This window comes from Hydra vulgaris, chromosome 15, assembly GCF_038396675.1.
Source record: "Hydra vulgaris chromosome 15, alternate assembly HydraT2T_AEP".
NCBI classification, from domain to species: Eukaryota; Metazoa; Cnidaria; class Hydrozoa; order Anthoathecata; family Hydridae; genus Hydra; species Hydra vulgaris.
Genome location: NC_088934.1, coordinates 24,958,855 through 24,979,892, shown reverse-complemented (window position 1 = coordinate 24,979,892; position 21,038 = coordinate 24,958,855). Strand labels below are relative to the sequence as shown.

Below are 21,038 nucleotides of genomic sequence, written 5' to 3'. Positions count from 1 at the left end.
ATAATGAAATTATACACTTATGACCTATTTTATCAATTATCAATAGTTATCAATCGATAATGTTGATAGCGAAGTTTTTTTTTTTTTTTTGACATCTTCATTTCCAACAAGGCTGCAAGTACCACTTTTAGAGTTGGAAGTTACTGGAAAAAAAACAAGTAACACGGGAATGAATTTTATTGTATGGCACAAGAGATCCTAGCTCTTTTGAGCAGTGCTCATTATAGTATTTTTAGAAAAGAGAAAGAGAAGCAATATTACAACGATGTGATAATGATTGGAGGTTGGGTGCAAGAAAAGGTCCAACTATGTCTACAATACATTTTTGCACCTTGTCTAAAAGAGAAAGGGTATCCGTTGAAGATCTGCCCCAGATATGGCAACAGTATTCCATACAAGGAAGGATTTGAGATTTGTAAAGATAAAGAATAGAATCCTGAGTAAGAAAGTGGCAAGCAAAATAAAGAGATGCAACCTTGGCAAATGCTAATTTTGCAACAGATATGATATATGGTTTCCAAGAAAGATTGGAAGTAATAGTTAATAATCAATAGCCCAATTTTTGGGTTGAAAAAGGAGATTTCGTGACATGTGAATAGCGGACTTTGGCACTAGACAAAACCTTTTTACAATGGTTTATAGCAAAGGAGAGTAGATGTCTGTGTAGTGGTATCAAATCTTAAATAGTAATTGAAGGTGTTGAAACATTTACTTTATAAAAAGTTTATAAGTAAATGAAATCTTTTAACAAAACTGTCCTCTAATCATTGCATAACAAATAAAAAAGCATTCTTCTGAAAGTTTTGAATGTGGATAATTTATTATTAAAATAAAAAATGAAAAAGAAAAATTTTTTAAATCAAGAAAACATTTAAAATAATTAGTTTTGTCAAAGTAAATCTGTTCAATTCAAAACTAAATCATAAGATACATAAAATGAAATTATCATTATACATATTACATATAAATTATACAGAATTATTATACAGAATACATAAAAAGAAATTATTACTATATTATTTTAAAGTTTATAAATAAATTTATGTTTATTATAAATTCTACCATTTGAGAATTGTAAAGAAAAAAAAAAATGAATTTTGAAAGCTGTTGAATACTAAACATTAATATATTTGATACTTAAGTTTAAAAAATCTAAAGACTAAAAAAAAATATTTTTTAAAGTTATATTATAACAATAAATAAAGTATAGATAAAAAATATTTAAAGACAAATTTCATGATTACTTAGTGATTTTAACTTAAAATATAGTAACTGTATATATTAAATACTAAATAGCTTATTTTTAGCCATAGATTTTGAAAACCATAGATGTTAGAAATTATGGCTTCTGGAAAATTATTGTCAGCTAAAATCAAAATAATATTTAACAGTACTTCATAACTACCAAACAGTTAGTTTTAAAATCAAAATAATATATTACAGCTTACCTCAAGCAATGAAACGTTTGATTTCAAATTATGCTCTTCATTACTAAAATTGCGTCTAATAACTTTCATTTCTCGTTGCAAGGCTTCACACTGTTTACTTAAACTAATTCGAGTGTCAAATTCTTGTTTTTCAAGGTTATTCTATAATTTTTCAAAACATCATAGATAGATTTTAAGAATAATTATTTTTATTTAGGACATTAGAAAAGTTCCTAGAATCCCTATGAAAATAAAAATAAATCAATTTTTTCTTTAATTTTATTTTACTTAACATTCAAAATAATATCTATCAATATTCCTAAAAAGTTGCATGAATTCGAGCCATTCATCAAACATTTTTTTATACTCTTATTTAGGTATATTTTTTGAAGTAGCTTGGTTAAGTGGTTTTTTGAAGTAGCCTAGTTAAATGGTTTTTTGAAGTACCTTGATTAAGTGGTTTTTTTCAGCTCCAGTATAGTCACCAAGATTTTTAAAGTCAAACAGCCAATAATCAGATAGAGCTAAGTCTAGAGAGTACAGCAGGTACCAAACTATTGTGATTCCAGCTTGGTTAAGATAAATTGTGATGGTTTGAAAAAAATAAAATCATGACAAAATTTTGAGTGTATGTTACAGGTCCTTGCTTTTTTATTTTGCATACTCAACTCTATTCTTGTGATTTTGATTGGTTAACTCATGGGGTTAACATCCAACATGATGTTATTTTTATTTTTTTTAATTTGTGCTGTGAATTTCATTGGTTATAAAATTAATAATCAATTTCAGGGCTCCAATTATATCATGCGTTGCATGAGAGTTTTCTTCATTAATGACATGCACACAACTCAGAGCAGAGATCATCTTTGAAACTCTCTCTAACATTTTGAAACAGAGCAACATACTCGGCAACTGTATAATACTTTGGTGTTTGGTCATCATAAACTAATATCAATTCATTGGTTATGGGTAGAGCATAGATTTTAAAATATGCTCAATACTCGGCATTTTAAAATTTTACTCTTAAATGTATTAAATAAAAATTAAACAACTTTTTTAATACACAATCAAAAAACATCAACAAGTACTAAAAATTTACATAATTAAATACAGTTTAAAGTGATATATAAATATTTAATTATTTCCTGTCTTATTGAAACTTTAAAGAAGAAGTTCTACAAACTTTTCTAATGACCTAAGTATAAACAACAAACATGTACAATATTTGTAAACATAATTTAAAGAATAAGAAACTGAAATTAAAAAAAAATTTATCAAAGAAGTGGAAATATAAAAGTAACTTAAAACCTGAATGGTTTGCAAATTCGCAAGTAAAACCGACTGACTTCTATGTTGATCAAGTAAAGATTGATTTTCTTGCATCAATCTTTTTTCAGCTTCTTGGATAAGATATTTTTCAGTTGAAAGTGATTTTAATGAGACCTCACAGGTAATCAGCTTTTCACGCATTTCATGATAACTCTAAATTTTATGACTCATAAAATAAAATAGTACTTAGTAATAAACTAATAATACTATCTACTTTTATTACTACTATCTACTACTTATTAACTTTATATAATAAAGATAAAAAATTGTTGCAAGATTCAAGTTGAGCATATTGCAATCACAAAAAAGTAATAATTGACCACAAAATATTAGAGTTGGCAAGGAAATGTCAAAAATGAATTACTTTTAAATAATGAAGTCATATTTTAAAATTCTTTTTGTTTTAAAAGGTGAGAAAAGATTATGCTACATAATTTATATATGTATATTGATGAATAATTGATCATCAATGTATATTTATTGATCATCAATATCATAATATAATTATGTATAAGGATGTATAATTCATCATCAATTGATATCTTTATTAAAATGATTATGTTGACTTTACAGACTTTTTAAACTACATATATTTGCTATTTCATTGTTTGTGAATAGAAGTGTATAAAACGTATTAGTGTATTAATATGAAAGATATATTACAGCTGCTTTCAAACTTGATGTTTACTACTAGGATTAACCAAAATATTTTTACCATTCTAAACTGAGCAATGGTTTTATTATGAAATAATTGTCATTTTTATTAACTGGCCAGATTATGTCATTAATATCATTTTTTATAGCCTGGCTGTATTTATATTATAAATATACCAATATTGAAAAAAAATTATTACACTCCTTACAAGCATGATTTAATGCTCCTATTTTATATATCTATTCCTATTGGGCAAAAAATAATGGAGTAAGTTTCTTATTTTTGTACAATGCAAAATTCCCAAATGTTCATCATAGTAATAAAAAAAAATCATGTGAGGCTCAGATTTAAAGGGTTGAAATGAATTAAGTTGATCGATTTTTATGTTAAAAAAAGCATTGTCAATAACAATCAAGATTATTCATTCAAAAGTTAAAACTCTTTTTTTAATTTTCTAATTGAAGTCAGTTATTCTCTAAATTTTCTAAACGAAGTCAGTTATTCTCTAGATTTTTTAATTGAAGTTAGTTATTCTCTAGATTTTTTAATTGAAGTCAGTTATTCTCTAGATTTAATAAATGAAGTCAGTTATTCTCTTGATTTTTTAATATTTTTAATTATTCTTATTGTTCAAAAACTCTTTATTTACATTTTTACTGTTCATCTTAAGCTAGGGAAGTTAAAAAAATCTTTGCATATTAATAAATAATAATATACTTTAAAATAAGTTATTATTTTAAAGTATATTATTTATTTTATTAAAGGAAATAAAAATACTTTTGGTAAACTAAATTTGCCATTAAAGTACACTTAGAATAACGACAAGTATCATTTATGTTATATTTGCATAAAACATAAAAGAAGATAATTAAATATACATAAAATATTATAATATTCTTTAATTTTATTTATAAATAAAAAAGTTTAATTTACTAAAACAATATTTATAAATACATAAATTAACTTTTAATTTACAAATACAAAATTTACGTAAATTTTGGATTTGTTAATTAAATAAAAAAATTAATTTTTGTATTTAATATACATTTATATATTTAATTACCTTATTTATCAGATAATTAAGTGCCCTGATTAAATTTACTTGCTGCCCTTGTGTGGTAAACAAATCTCATTGCGCCCCTTAAATGTCTTTGTTGCTTATTTAAATTAATTCTAAAATATTGCAATGAAAATTCTTTCAACTACAATTATATTCTACCAAAATTGGAGAGCCAAACAAGTTTCTCATTTAAAAGCTATCGAGTTATCCAAAACATTTAAATTTAAAATCTATAGATTTAAAGTTTTTTTACATATTGTTGATGACGTTTTAAAAACCATAAACATCATGTTTAATGCAATTTTAAATCACTATAAATTTATTTAAAGTTTTCACATAAAAATTTATTCAATGATAAAATTATAACACAAAACTAGATGAACAAAATTATAAAATCTATATAAAAAAATATTATTCAAGTATTTTAAAACTTTTAGTTTTATAATACTTAAGTATTTAAAAACTTAAATATTTAAAAACATTTCAAACAATACATATTGTTTTTATTGACAGCTAATAAATAAGTTGTTTCAGCTATTTAAAAAGTTACAAGTTCACCACACCTAAATTCCCAATATCGCGTAAAAACGCTGAATAAAATTTTTTCTTGGCTACCACTCTGGACACCTACATGTTCATCATTTTGCATTATTATATATATATATATATATATATATATATATATATATATATATATATATATATATATATATATATATATATATATATATATATATATATATATATATATATATTTATATATACACTATATATTGTTATATTAATTCTTTTTTAATTGTAGATGAATAGAAGACAAAGATACACTTATATATAAAAAGCAGATTGCAACCTGGTTGAGTATGTGGAAAAATATTGTTTGTAAAACTAAATTAAGTTTTCTCAATTAAAACATTCCATCCTTAAAACTATTTTATTATTGTTTGGGTCACTGACCAATTTAATATTTAATTGTTAAATTTGAAAAAACTTGCAAAGAGAATTTTAGAAGACATTCTCTTCACAAATTTTTAACAATTGCATATAATAATTATATCTAAATGGAAACAACAGTGACATCCAATGGAAATACAGTTACAAATAAAGTGACAGTATTACTAGATTTAAATATACTAGAAATTGGAAAATAAAGAAACAGCAAAATAAAAGATTTAATATACAGCTTCCTGAAAATCAAACATAAATCTAGCAACAGTATCAATCAAATTTAGAAGATGGTGCAAGCAAGGAAGAAAATAAGTCATAAACATTTTTTATAGTCTAATATTATTTAAATTTTGTAAAGATAGTAAATAGCATAAAAAGTAGAAACATTGCAAACATTCTATTGCAAACATTCTATTGTAAACATTCTATTGTAAACACTCTATTGTAAACATTAAACCAGTAAATAAAAAGTAAATTATAAATAATTTAAATTTAAAAAAATAATTATCATAATTCTGTTTAAGATTTTTCCAAAAGAAAATATTAAATTCAAGTATAAACTTCAACTTACATATTTCGAAAAAATTTAATTTGAATTATTAAAACCAAACTTTTTTTCTCTTGCTTTATTTTATTGCAAAACAATAGAACGAAAAAATTGAATGAAAACATAAACATGAGAACCCAATGAATGAAAAAATTAACTATACTTAAATTTTTAGTAATATGCAAAAAAAAAATATTTTTTGCACTCATTTTTCTGTTTGCTCTGTTTTAATAGTTTATCAATTATCTGAACATAAAATCTAGGTGAGATGGTTTTACAGCTTCTAATATGTCTACATAGTAGTAATAGACTGTCCACATGTCCATATATAGTTACATCTTGGACAAAAACATCCATATGTAGTAACAGTGCAGACAAAATCATGTTTATAATAAAGTCCTAAAGCCTAAAATTCCAAAAAAGTCAAACCTCCTAAACTTTTACTTTATTTTTTTATTGAAACCATTTAATCTACTCAAAAATCTGTTTAATTACTAAAGACGAAGGCAAACTTCCTAGAACCATTCATAGTGGCTTTAAAATTGTCAAGTTTTTGCAAATTTTTTTTTTTTTCGAAAATGCTTATCCTCAAAATCTACATTACTTTTTTCAATTAACAAAGCTTTGGACTATTTTTATTTTAAATAAATATATTAACTTAGTGCTTATAAAAAGTATATGTTTTATTTATATATTTGTATTTAATTTATTCATAATATGTCTTTGAATTGTTGGTATTTTAAAGGTGTTTTTTTAAATTTCCTCATCTTGCTTTTTCTAAATGCTGCTCAAAAATTGTTTCATTTTCTGATTTTTGCATTTACTAAACAACAGTTATTTTTCAAAAAAAAACAAAAACAAATGTGACCATGTATTCTTTATGATATATTTTTTAGTTCAATCGACTTTTTTTAATTTTTATAAAAGCAAAAACTTTTTTTGCTTTTATAAAAAGAGTGATTTAAAGTTAAGATATTTGTTTAAGGAACATAGTTTTTTTTTTTTTAATTTTGTTAAACACATCAAACCATTAATGTTTAAAATAAATTTTTTAAAATTATTTAATTGTTTTCAATAAAGGAAAAAAAAATGAAAATCATTCCACTATAAATACATAAAAATCAAATATTATGGTATTCGATTCCAACCAAATGCCGCCCTCTTGAAATTAGAATTAATGATATTTAGGAAGTATAAAGGTTGTTTAATAATATTAAATAAAATCAGCTGTGACTAGCTATAACTTAGACTTAAAATCGATTTTGAAATTTCAAGATTTTAGACTAATTTAATTTTTACTTTACAATGCATTGTGACATGAAAAAAAATGTCTGGAAATTTGAAGTTTATATGATATTGAAGACTAATTAGTTAATAATTGCAGCGATTTGATTGCAATTATGTTCCGAAAGAAATAAAATTATTTGAATAAACTTACATTAAACTATAGAAATTTAAATTTTCTCTTGAAGTGGCATTATTAAAACTCTTATCTTATAAATAATCAAGTTTTCTTATAAAAATGTTTAATAACATAACTCGACTTAAAGTATTTGAAAAAATTAAAGACACAATTTCATCACAACTTACGTCAAGAGAAATCATAGACCAGTATAATAGTATGCTCAAGAACAAATTAAACATTTCCATCAATTTAAATGATGATTTTACTTGTTTTGAAAAAGCTCTTCTCAAATTTTTATGCAAATGCTGATCAAATTTTAGCAGAAAATATTTTCAAAATAAGAGCAAGTTTTTAAGTGGCGAGTCATTTTGGCTTAATAAAATTAATAATAAAATTTTTCCTTTAATTAATAATAAAATTTTTCCTTTAATTATTCAGCAACCTAGCAAACAATCATCACAAACCGTTGATTTAAATGTTTCTTGTTTAAATGAACAGTCATTTGGGAGACTATGTCAGAAATATGAAAAAATGTCCTGCCGAAGTAAACGTGGACACGCATCCATATTGTTAGTAAATCATGATCATGATAAAATCTTACAAGAAACAGAAATGGGGTTAAAATTCGCAACAACAAAAAAAAGTGTTGTTCTGATGGTATTTATATAGATAAAAATGGAATGAGAGGTGAAGTTCCACTGAAAGAATTGTTATACCATACAGCTCATCAAATGCTGCAACTAACTACTTTTAAGAACACAATATCTCAACTTGATTCCCATGAATCCTGTTTAGGAATGACTTTATATTGCAAATAGGGCTTTGACGTTGCATGTAGTTAAAAGCAGTATAAATAAAGATTTTCCATCCAAAAAACAACAATGATGAATGTAATGATTTAATGTTTGATCAAAGCTTATTTTCTACTTGCTTAGTGCCACTTCAGTTATCGTATGGTGTTATGACAATTTGGGAAAATCAAGTGCATTCTTCAACGCGATTCTGCCGCCCACTAAGAATTCATTAAATTGCTAAAAACCCTTTAGTTTTAAGAGAGGAAAAAAAATACTATGATAAGCAAATCAATATGCTCATTACACGCATGGATTCGATGTTTTGAGTGTATTCTACATGTAAGTTATAGACTTGACATTAAAGAGTGGCAAATATGTGGACCTGAAGATATACAATTAGCAGCTGCAAAAAAATTGTTTGTTCAGCATGAGTTTGCAAAAATTGGCCTTATTGTTGAAATGCCTCTTTAAGGCAGATCTGGGACATCAAACGATGGCAATACAATTTTCACGAATAACAATTTTTTGAATAAAAAAATTAACACAGCCAAATATGAAACATATAAGAAAAATGTAATAATGAAAAAGCAAATATTTTTGAAAATATGGAAAAATATGGAAAAAGCAAATATTTTTGTTCGAGAGAACTCATGGTTTTACATGCCAGCCTTAATACACAAACTACTCATTCATAGTAGTCTGAAAATATCTAGATTTATGCTACCAATTGGAATGTACTCTTAAGAAGCAATTGAAGCTCGAAATAAAGATAATAAAAATATTCGCTTATTCATTTGATTGAAAAGCTACAATGGCGGACTAATTTTATTATTTAATGCGTTTGAGTGACCCAATTCGTTTATCTCTAAACTATGCAAGTTTAAACATAAAAAAAGAATCTAGAAGGAGATGCAGTTGATCTTCTTTTTCAAGAAACTGAAAAGGAAAATAAAAATGATGCTAATGATGATATATATGTGGATGAAGAATATAATGAGTTGGTTGAGGATGATGATTTTGATGATAGAAAAGAGGAACTAAAACCAATAAACATAAATGAAATAAGAAATTTAAATGAGCAAACTGACATTATCGAATCATCTGAAAATAAAAACACTGATTTACCATTTTATTGCTACGCTGGCTTTAAATTTACTGACTAAAATTTTATTTATATTATTTCTACCTTTTGATTTGAACAAAATTATTATGTGCACTTATTTGTAAAATAGGAATTAATTTTTAACCTTGAGCTATAAAAAATAAACTCTCAGTTTTAAATATTTATTTAATATTAACAATATAAAATATAGTTAGTCTAATTCACCAAAAGTCTATATAAAAGATGTTAGTGATAAATGGTATAATTATTTATTAACATTTACAGATTATGAAAGTGTCTTCAATTTTCTTATAGAGTCTACATTAATTTTCTATGCTAAAGGCTTTTTAAAGTTTAAAGTTTTTTACAATTTTTTAATGCAATTAGCTTAAATAATTAGTTTTTATTATCATATAAACTTCAAAAAACAAATAAATTTTTTCACGTCACAATGCATTGTAAAGTAAAAATTAAATTAGTCTAAAATCTTGAAATTTCAAAATCGATGATTTTGAAATTTCAAGATTTGAAATTTCAAAATGACAGTTGATTTTATTTAATATTATTAAACAACCTTTATACTTCCTAAATATCATTAATTCTAATTTCAAGAGGGCGGCATTTGGTTGGAATCGAATACCATAATATTTGATTTTTATGTATTTATAGTGGAATGATTTTCATTTTTTTTTCCTTTATTGAAAACAATTAAATAATTTTAAAAAATTTATTTTAAACATTAATGGTTTGATGTGTTTAACAAAATTAAAAAAAAAAAAACTATGTTCCTTAAACAAATATCTTAACTTTAAATCACTCTTTTTATAAAAGCAAAAAAAGTTTTTGCTTTTATAAAAATTAAAAAAAGTCGATTGAACTAAAAAATATATCATAAAGAATACATGGTCACATTTGTTTTTGTTTTTTTTTGAAAAATAACTGTTGTTTAGTAAATGCAAAAATCAGAAAATGAAACAATTTTTGAGCAGCATTTAGAAAAAGCAAGATGAGGAAATTTAAAAAAACACCTTTAAAATACCAACAATTCAAAGACATATTATGAATAAATTAAATACAAATATATAAATAAAACATATACTTTTTATAAGCACTAAGTTAATATATTTATTTAAAATAAAAATAGTCCAAAGCTTTGTTAATTGAAAAAAGTAATGTAGATTTTAAGGATAAGCATTTTCGAAAAAAAAAAAAATTTGCAAAAACTTGACAATTTTAAAGCCACTATGAATGGTTCTAGCAAGCTTGCCTTCATCTTTAGTAGTTAAACAGATACATTTTTGAGTAAAGTTAAGCATCTATGTATATAATACAAAGAAAAAAAAAATTTAGAAGATTTGACTTTTTTGGGACTTTTGGCCACATAAAGAAAATTCTGGCCTACTGTGCAGTGCAGATAAAATTATGTTTATAAAACAGTAACAGTGCAGACAAATCATGTTTATAATATAGTAACAGTGCAGAAAAAATACTTGTTTGCAGAAAAAGTGAAGAAAAAATACTTGTTTGGCAGATTCAGTTTACAGCAACAATAATAAATTTTTAAATTTTCTTAGTTTTCAAAATTTGGATTTAATTAAAAAAAAATTAAAAAAAAAATAAAAATACTTGTTTGGCAGATTCAGCCTCTACTCTATACTTGCTAAGACTATTAGTAATACTTTGACATTTTTCCTCTAAAGCTTTTATTTCCTTTTTGTAGCCTTCTGCAGTGGTCATCAAAATGGAGTACTTTTCATTTGAGAAATCCAACTAAAATATTTTTAAAAAATATAACAAGCTAAAATTACCATTCATTACTTTATATAATGTAATATTATGTATCATGTATTGAATATTATATTTTAAAATATTTTTTATGTAAAAAAAAAAAAAAAAAAAAAAAGTAATTAAGTCTTAAATTCTCTTAATTTCAATAGGAGGAAAAGTATGAGTTGATTCAAAAGTATAATATTGAAATGTGTTATTAGTAAATTAAATAAGGTTTATTCTAATCAAAGGGTCAGGATATACAAGTTATATTATAATTTAAAATAGCAATAGTTTGACTTATTATCTGAAATATGTATATCTTAAATATATAAATTTCGCAATATCTTAAAATATATAGCTCTCGCAAATAGAAATTTAACTGCAATTTTTCAATTAACTGTCAGCCTAGAAGTCACCATAACAACTTAAAATAAATCTTTTTTTTTATGTTTATTATGTATCATATAGCTCTAGAAATACTATTATTATGGTAGTGTAGCTTTAAAAACAAATTAAAATTGTCTTTAACAAAAAGTTAAAAAAGCAAAGAAAAATTTGGATTAACATTATTAGTCTAATAATGTCTAATAATAAAAAAATTCAAAAATAAGTAAAAAAATTAATGTTACTATTAAAAATATTTTGAGATTGTTGTTAAAATGTAATGATTTTTAAAAACATTTTGATAATGCTGCTAAAATTCAATGTGATGAAAAATAACTATTTTTATGTAAGGAATCATCCATAAATTATGCAATTCAAAATATATTTTAAAAAAGAAGTAGGAGAGATATTAAGGTCTTTTACGCAGCGTTTTTCATCAAACCTAATGGGTTCATAATCATAACCTAATCATAACCTAAAAATTTTGATTTTTAATTTTAATTAAGATTCTGCAAAGGAAAACTTTTGATCTTTTTTTTTTTTGTTTATTGTGAAAGTTTGCGTTACATATTTATGGACAATCCCTAATAGAAGAAAATAGTAATTTGTAAAAAACTATTATATTTATTATTAAATAACCATATTTATATGAAACTATTTTTAAATTTTTGCTTCTTTCAAGATGATTAGTAAAAGAAGGGGGGGGGGGGGATCCAAAATTAACTGTTTTTTGGATTTTGTGTAACATATTTTTCTTAATTAATTTTTTTTGCTGATTTCGAATTATTCAATTCTTTTTTTTTTTTCATTATAAATATTTCCACTTCTATTTCAATAAAAGTGATTACTTTGACAAAACAATCAGTTGTTAAACTAAATGAAATCATTATTACACATCCTGAAAATCTGGGACCTTATGCTGAAAAAATTTCCCATCAAAATTCTTTTAACCAATGATTGTGCATGTTACAAGGTTCTCTTAATACCAAAAATTGAAATCATAGTTTGAAATGCAGAGATATTATAATTTAGACATTTTATGCAGAAAGTTAAATTTGACAGTTATTTAATAATAGATACACCTCTTGAAAATGCACTTTACAAGCTTTTATTTATAAAAGTGATAATTGATTACACTTAATTTCGGATTGGTACTTATCTTTACCAATCCAAAATTTAAAATAAGCCTATCTGGAATTTCAATCATTTTTGTGAGCTTAGAGAATTCACTCAGCATATCCCTATCAAATACTTATTGTTTAGGTTAAATTTAAAAAATTAATTTAATCTATTAAAAAAAACAACCATGCAAAAAATATCTATTAAAATATTCCAAGATATAACACCTAACAGAGCATATAAATTGTCAGGTCAGGTTACCCTGCTACTGGTAACATGTAACTCAGTACAATCTGCTTTATGTCCTGCTGCCTTGTAGGATACAGTTTTTTAGGTAAAGGCTAGGAGAAGCCAACTCCGACTTAACACACCCCCTGCCTTAGGGTTCTTGGTTGAATAAAGGCTATAGATAATGTCTCAATATAAATACTCATCTTGGGAAGATGTTAAATGCATCCGGCTATTTTCTTGTGGAAGGTCTCCTAGGCAAAAACTTAAGGGGTAAACAGAATCAATCTGTTGACCATCCACGCACCCCTTCTTCGTCTATTAGGCTGGCGTAGATGTATTTTTAATACATTGTTTCCAGTTTAGGATGTTGAATGCTGGATCTTCTCGACTCTATGCATGGATTTTGCTTGTGTCTCTGTTTTTATGACTAGGCAACTCATTCTATTATCTCCTAACGAGGGTACAGCTCCAAAATTCAGTTTTATGGTTCTGGGGCCAGCTGATAGTCAGGTTTCCCGAACTCTGTGGTAGCTTTCAGAGAGGCTGATTCCATCAATAGCTGAAAAATATCAAAGTATTGACAGTGCCATGTTGTGCATGGATGGTGTTCCTGTTTGTACTTTTGGTGTGCATTGTCATAGCCAACTTTGGAGCCCTTTGTTACGGCTTAGGGTTTATTAATGGTAATGAGACAATGGCGTTGACATTAATGGTAATGAGACAATGGCGTTGACCTTGTATACAAGGAAAACGTCATGACATGACGTTTTCTTTGTATACAATGATGAGGATGTCCACAAGCAAGCACAGATAAGCAAGTTCATTGAAATGTGGAGAGTGTTTCTCTTTTTCATAGGTTTTGAGAATTTTGCAAATCAAACAATCACACTGTCCTGTTTGCCTTGTGATGGCTTTTACAACAACGGAGTCAAATTGAACAGTCCTGGAAAAATTTTATCACTTGGCTCATTGATCTTGAATTGACAACTCATGGAAATTCCAGAAGGCACACAATCATCACTGAAGCTCAAAGTATTTGAGATAACCTCGTGAATTTTCTTCTGGTAAGATTCTGTCAAATGCCTGACAGCTTTTTTCATACAGATTAAGCAAACAGATTTTCTGTGTGGGGTTCTTTCTCAGAATCAAGAGTTCTGAGGTTTGATGTTGACTCTGACCAGATAAGCGGCATTGGTAAGGAAGGAAGTGTAACTTTCTAGTTAAATTACTGTTCCACTGTGTTTTATGATAAGACGCTTAGTTCTTCTTGGAGCAGCTTAATAGCTAAAAAAAAAGTCATCATAGGTGATTGTGGTTTGTTGTGAAGACTTTCCAAACTTGGTAGAAACTTCAAGTTATTTTCCTTTTTTTCTGTAGATGTAAGACAGTATTTTTTTAATTATGATTTTATATATAGCGGATCTTCGCTGCAATGTTCTACTATTTTTTGATTATTTCTAAAATAAACATCCCATTCATTGATCGTTTTTAACATTTAACAGATCTTTCACTTTTCAATATATTTATTGACATCTGATTCGCATGTAAATCGGCTACCGTGTAATTTTAAACAAGCTAAAATATAATATCTCTTGGATGCCTAATGTAAAGCTTCTTTTTTGGCTAACCAGCTCTGTCTCAATTGTTTCTGTCACTGGTTTTGACTGTATTTTATATTTTTAAGTTTTTAATGAGACACATTTCCCAAAACATTTCTAAATTACCTGAATCTTGATTTCACAATGGTTTGGATATTTAAGTATATTATCACGAGAAACTTTTTGTTACTGACAGTATTTCCGTAGCTGATTGCAATGAGTGCCACGCTGATGCTTAAGTTTAATGTTATTTGTAATTGTTTTACAAATTGCCAGATTAAAAACGTAACACATTTTTCAATTATTGTATCGGTTTTCAAACCCATAATACTTCCTTATCTTCTGTTGAAGAAATATATCTAAATTTTGCTAAACTATTTACAAAAATGATACAATTACCCAAGTTTTTTGATGCGAATATGCGAACTGCTTTTACGACTACTAAGCAGTCAATTTTATTTAATGAAAACTTCAAAAGGATAATTTATTGTTGACTAAAAAAATTAATGATTTAAGACAAGTATAAAAATAACTCTGAGTAAAAGCTTTGTATGATAAAATTCTATAACTATAAATATATTTCTAAAAAAAGTTTATTAGTTTTGATATATATGTATACTAGTTTATGATTTATATATATACTAGTTTGTTAGTTCTTGTTGCAATATTTTTTATTTTAATTCGTATCTAAATTCAGTTTACAAACTTAATAGCAAAGTACTTTCTAGTGAAGTAAATCGAAGCAAACTTTTACACTAGACAAGACTTATTATTGTCTAAAAGTAACATTCATTTTAATTCAAAGTTATCTAATCAAAATTTAAATTGCATAAATTTTAACATAAAGTTGCCACATAACTCAAAGTTTTACACGTTGCAAAGATTTCTAGTTTTTTAAGTTTTGAAATATTTTTAAAATGTTAAAAAATGAAGTAGAAGGTCAACCGCAAAAAAATAGCAAAAACTGAACTGTTTATTGAACTTTTCTTGAAAAAAATTAAGAATAATTGGTTAAACAAAAAATATATAGAATTTTAGAAACCCTCCTCCCCAATGATTAGTGCCTAATCAGTGCAACTTAAACATCCTTAATTTTCATAAAATAAATAATACAATATATGCAACAAATAAAAACCCTTAATTTACCTGCGCTTTAACCTGATTGTTTTCTGTACGCAATAATGACAGTTCTTCTAATTGTTTTTCTATTATTGACTTAATAGATAACTCCTTGTTAGATGCTTCCTCTTTATACTTACGATATTCATTTATGTTTTCTTCTAAGTCAGCCTTAAGTTTATTTAGTTCAGCCTCTAAGTCAACAGCAGCAAGTGAAGTTGATGTCGACGAAACCTCACCCTAAGTATAATTTCACTTAAATATATGCTAAATCAGTTGTAATATATAATTTATAACAAATAAAATGAATTCAAAAACTCTTTTTGAATTCATGGATTATGAAACTATCAAAATTGATTTAGATAAAAAAACGTAGCAAACAAATAAAATTCTACACACCACCATAGTATTTCCAGCTTTGCAAAGAAGTTTATACATATCTCTTTGACGTATAATTTGTTGCATCTGAAAAAATTGCAAAAAATGATTTGATAAACTAAGAACTTCAGAGTGAAGTTGTTATTATATAAATAATGAAGAAAACTTTTTAAGCTACCATTTCTTGTTGAGTTTTTTCATTTTCTTTCAAAGTATTAAGATCATCTCTTGCATTAGCAAATTTTCTTTTTAATTCTTGAATGCTAAAAACAATAAAGTTTAACTATTTAAAAATAAAATTTATTTTTTAAAATGACACTTAATTCACTGTATAAATTAAAATAAAAACATTTATTCAAAATAAAACTTTATTAAATAATTGCTTTATGTTTTATTTTTACATTCTGTAATGACATTTGCAGTGGTTAAATAACAATTTTCAGAAGATTATGGAAATATTTGACTTGATTTGAATTTTCTTTCTTTATTTAATTAGTTAGGTATTTTTTTATTTTAATTACATAATAATTTTAATTACATGATTCTCTATATTTTTAACTATATATTTATAAATTTTATTAACTATGTTAATATATTTTATATGTACGAAAAACCAACTAAAAGTCATGATTTATTACAAGAATATTTAATAATAGAATATTTGATTGAAAAAGTGAAACGTAAACAACTGTTATAATCAATGTCAAAATTAAATATTTAAAAGTGGATTGTAAATTACACAACATAATACTGAAATTAAAAGATAAAAATCAAAAAATATATAGAACATGTAATTCTTTGGTATAGAACATGTAGTTCAAACTACAGAGTACATTATAATACAAATGTTTTGCTTGTGTGTGTGTTTGAATTGTAATTGGCTTTTATCTTTATTTTATTTTTTTTATGTTTTTCTCTTTGCAAGGTCAACGCAGATAATGGTCATGTTTTTTTAACCATTGAAAAAAAGAAAGAAAAACTGATTTAATTATTAATTGTTTCAAATGAAGAATTCAAAAATATCAAAAGAAAAGAAGATTAAAAAATTAAAAACATAATATAAAAAAAGAAACTTTTAACAAAAAACACTCAAAATTAACATTTAAAAAACAAATCAAAGAAAATTCAAACATCGATTTTAACTTAACAAGAAAAAAAAAAAAAAAGAAAAAAAAAAAGAAAAAATAGATAATAAAAAAAAGATAAGTTGATAAATTAATAAGAAGATAAGAGAAGACCAGTTTATTAAAAGAGAAGATAATTTTTATAGTTTTTATTTTTGCTATTGTTGTATTCATTATTTTTTATCATATTTTAAATATTACACTATTATTTTTTTTTTATATTACTACAATTTATTAATTGGATTACTTATTTTAATATATAATATCAAATTTCTTTTTTTATTGTTATTATATTTTTAATTTACATTTCTCTTGACTTTGATTAGTTTTTTTAACTTATTTTTTGATTTTATAACTTTCTTCAATACTACTGTTTTTGTTATAGTTTACTGTTTGTTTAGCTTTTGCATTATTGTTAAAATACCATTATCATTATTATTTATTACAATTGTTAGTTTTTTCGATGTTGTAATCAGTTGTTCCTAATAATCTATTCATATGCATTACTTTATTTTAATAATTTTTAATAATATAGCTATTTACTTCCAACTTGATGTTTCTTACATTCTCTCTAATATTGCGGCTCCACTATGGCTTTAAACTGTCATTTGTGTAAAAAATTAATTAGCTAAAATTGCCGCTCTTAATGTAATTTTTGTTTATTTTGGACTCATACAAAATGTAACAGGCTTAATGATAATAAGTACAGTTTACTACAATAAGGTCGCTCATTGCAGAACTGTGTAAACTGTATTAAGTGTCTTTCCATTCACAGATGTACAAGCTAATGAATTTAAATTGCTATTTTCTTCTGATAAAATTCTCAAAACTTTTGATTTACCTCTGTCTACAAACCTTTTCCCGTCTTTTCATTAAAATAAAGTCTCTAATCAAATTAATAATTATGTTTCATTTCGTATTTTAGATTCTGAGGAAGAAATTTCTACTTCATTAGACATAATATTTACAAGCACTTAATAAAATAAGCGCTCTCTCTTTTTTTCATCTAAACATATCATCGTTACAAAAACATTTTGAGAATGTAAACATAATACTATCATTAATTAATTTTGATCTTTCCATTATTGGTATAATTGAAACGAGGTTAAAAAAAGAAACATCCTCAATTCATCCAATTCTCATTGGTAGTTACAACATTGAGCACACACCAACGAAATCCTCTTGTGGTGGTACATTATTATATATATCAAAAAAACTAATTTACACACGAAGAGATGATCTAATGATTTACTTACCTAATTGTTTAGAATCCACATTTGTTGCAGTTATTTTTTCTAAAAAGTCTAATATTATTGTTGGTTACATTTATAGGCACCCTTGCATGGATATTAATATTTTAAATAATATCATGTCTGTCTTACTTCAAAAAATATGTGCTGAAAATAAACTTATTTTCTTACTTGGCGATTATAATATTGATCTGATGCAATCAAATAATGAGATTTCAACATCTAATTTTTTAAACTTATTTTCTTTTTATAATATTTGCCCTTTTTTTACTTTGCCGACTAGAATTAATGATCACTCTGCTACAATTATTGATAATATTTTCTCTAGTTTAATAGCTTATGAAATTGTTTTAGGAAATTTGACAGCTTCTGTTTCTGATCATAGAATTTCATCACCTATATTTTGTATTTGTTCTAATTTCAATAAGTTATTTATACCACGCAGACACAATTTATATAGCAGGAGTTTTAAAAACTTTAATAGAAAATTTTAAATCTAATTTTAACAAAAATTGACTGGGCCATGTTATAAAGTCCAATGATACTAACCCATATTTCCAAACGTTTATTAGTGAAATAATATTGATTTTAGATCGCTATGCCCCACTTAAAAAACAAGTATCAAAAACTTCAAACGTTGATTCAAACCATGGATTACAAAAGGAATTATAAAATTTTAAGGGGATTTCAAAAGGAATTATAAAATTATTTAAGTGCACAATCTTTTCCAACAAAAAATTATAAGATCTAAAGATCTTATTAATAAAAAAAAGTTCAAAAGTATTTTTAAAAGATTTAAATATATGATAATTACATTAATTAAACTTAGTAAAAAATCCATTTAAAAAATTTTTTATCAGAATATGTAAAAAATCTTTGCAAACTTTGGAAAAGCTTACGTTAACTATCAAAAGTATCTTAAACATCTAAATTTACAGTTTATTACTATCTCCTACAAATATTCCTGAAATTTTATTTCCTTATCTAAATTGAATCCAAAAAAATCATTAGGTCCAAACAGCATTCCCACAAATATTCTTATAGATTTCAACTATGAATTTTTAAATATTCTTTCTAAACTATTTAATACCTCATGGAGCATTTCCTGATATTTTGAAAGTATCTTGCATTATTCCAATACTTAAAAATGGCTCTAAACTTTCATGCACTAACTACAGACTTATTTCTTTTTATCTAACATTAGTAGGCTTCTTGAGAAACTCATGTATTCTAGAGTGTATTCTTTTCTAAATTTATTTAATTGTTTAAAGGATTTTCTATTTGGTTTTCGATCAAACAATCAATAAGTATAACAGAAAAAATTTCTTTGATACTGGTCATTTTGTTTGTGGTGTTTTTATCAATTTACAAAAAGCTTTCGATACTGTTGACCAAAGTATTTTGATTTCTAAATTTTATCATTACAGAATTTGCGGTATTGTAAATGACTGGTTTCAATCTTATCTTTTAGATCGAAAACAATTTGTAAGTGTTGATGGTTTCAATTCTAGTAATAAATCAGTTTTGTGTGGTGTTTCTCACGGTTATGTTCTAGGTCCTCTTTTATCTTTAATCTAGGTTAATGACCTAATCTCTGTTCACTTCCTTCAGTTCATCTGTTTGCTGATGATACAAATCTCTTGCACATCAACAAAACGTATCATTTTTTATGTAAAAATGTTAATTTGGATCTAAAAGGTATAGTTCACTGGTTAAATGTTAACTTAATACGTCTTAACGCAGAAAAAACTGAACTAACTTTTTTTCATCTCCGAGAAAAAACTATTTCTTTAAAATGTTGAAATCAAAATCAAAATTTATAATAAATGGCTATATCCTTCAAGAGTTATTAAATATCTTGGTGTATTAATTAATTGCAATCTTTCATGGAACTTTCATATTAATGAACTAAGCAAAAAACTCGAGCTAACGGTATGCTGTCAATAATTCGTCATTATGTCGATAAAGTTACACTAAAGAATATTTACTATGCATTATTCTCATCTCATCTTAGATATTGTTGTCAAGTTTGGGGTCAAGTTGAAAACTATCGCTTTAACAAGTTGCTATCGTCTCTGCGTCAACCCATTAAAATAATAAACTTTCAACTAATTAAATCAGATACATCAAAGCCCTTCAAAAAAACTTTTCATTCCAACATTTCCAGCGCTAGTAAAGTATGCTAATCTTCTTTTTGTTTTTGACTTCTTAAATAAAAACTTACCATCTCCTATCACAAACTTGTTCACAGAAAGTAGAATATTACATTCCTACTCTACTAGAAATATACACAATGGAAAACTAAATGTACCATCTTTTAAAACCCAGAAGTATGGTGAAAAAAAATTGTTTATCAGTGCGTCTGTAAATAGAACAGGAGCCTTGCATGCATTTTGAATGAGTCCAAAAAACTATATCCTAAAATACCTTTAACAATATCAATTTAAAAAAATTCTGAAAAACTTTTTATTCTAACTTTTAGACATTATCCTTACGATTAAAATATTCTATTAATTTTCTTTTTGCCATTACTACAATTATCATCAGTACTTATTATTTTTTCATTTTTTTTATTATTAAAACCTGCAAATTATGATTTCTAAATGTTTGCTTTAATGTATGTTCTTTGTGCTTTAATCTATGTGTTTATAGTCCATATGTTTCAATGCATGCCTTTGCTAATTATTACTTATATCATGTTTAAAAATTGGTGTCACTCCTTTGATCAGATTTCTATGAGTGGCACCATCCTAAATAAATAATTAACTTATTATTATAAATAATTTTTTGCTCATAACTAC

General features: G+C 25.1%; 1 protein-coding gene across 3 annotated transcripts in view; it reads right to left on the bottom strand.

The window, feature by feature from the left end:
* The window catches only part of LOC136072045 (nucleoprotein TPR-like), a 144,869-nt gene that overhangs the window by 74,809 nt on the left and 49,022 nt on the right, over positions 1-21,038 (bottom strand). For all 3 annotated transcript variants that reach the window (XM_065820049.1, XM_065820050.1, XM_065820051.1), the window contains exons 13-18: positions 16,042-16,126; positions 15,885-15,950; positions 15,513-15,725; positions 10,891-11,034; positions 2,736-2,909; positions 1,449-1,589 (exon numbers count right to left, since the gene is read on the bottom strand). In XM_065820049.1, coding sequence (XP_065676121.1) covers positions 1,449-1,589; positions 2,736-2,909; positions 10,891-11,034; positions 15,513-15,725; positions 15,885-15,950; positions 16,042-16,126 — 823 coding nt within the window. The remainder of the gene's footprint in view (positions 1-1,448; positions 1,590-2,735; positions 2,910-10,890; positions 11,035-15,512; positions 15,726-15,884; positions 15,951-16,041; positions 16,127-21,038) is intronic.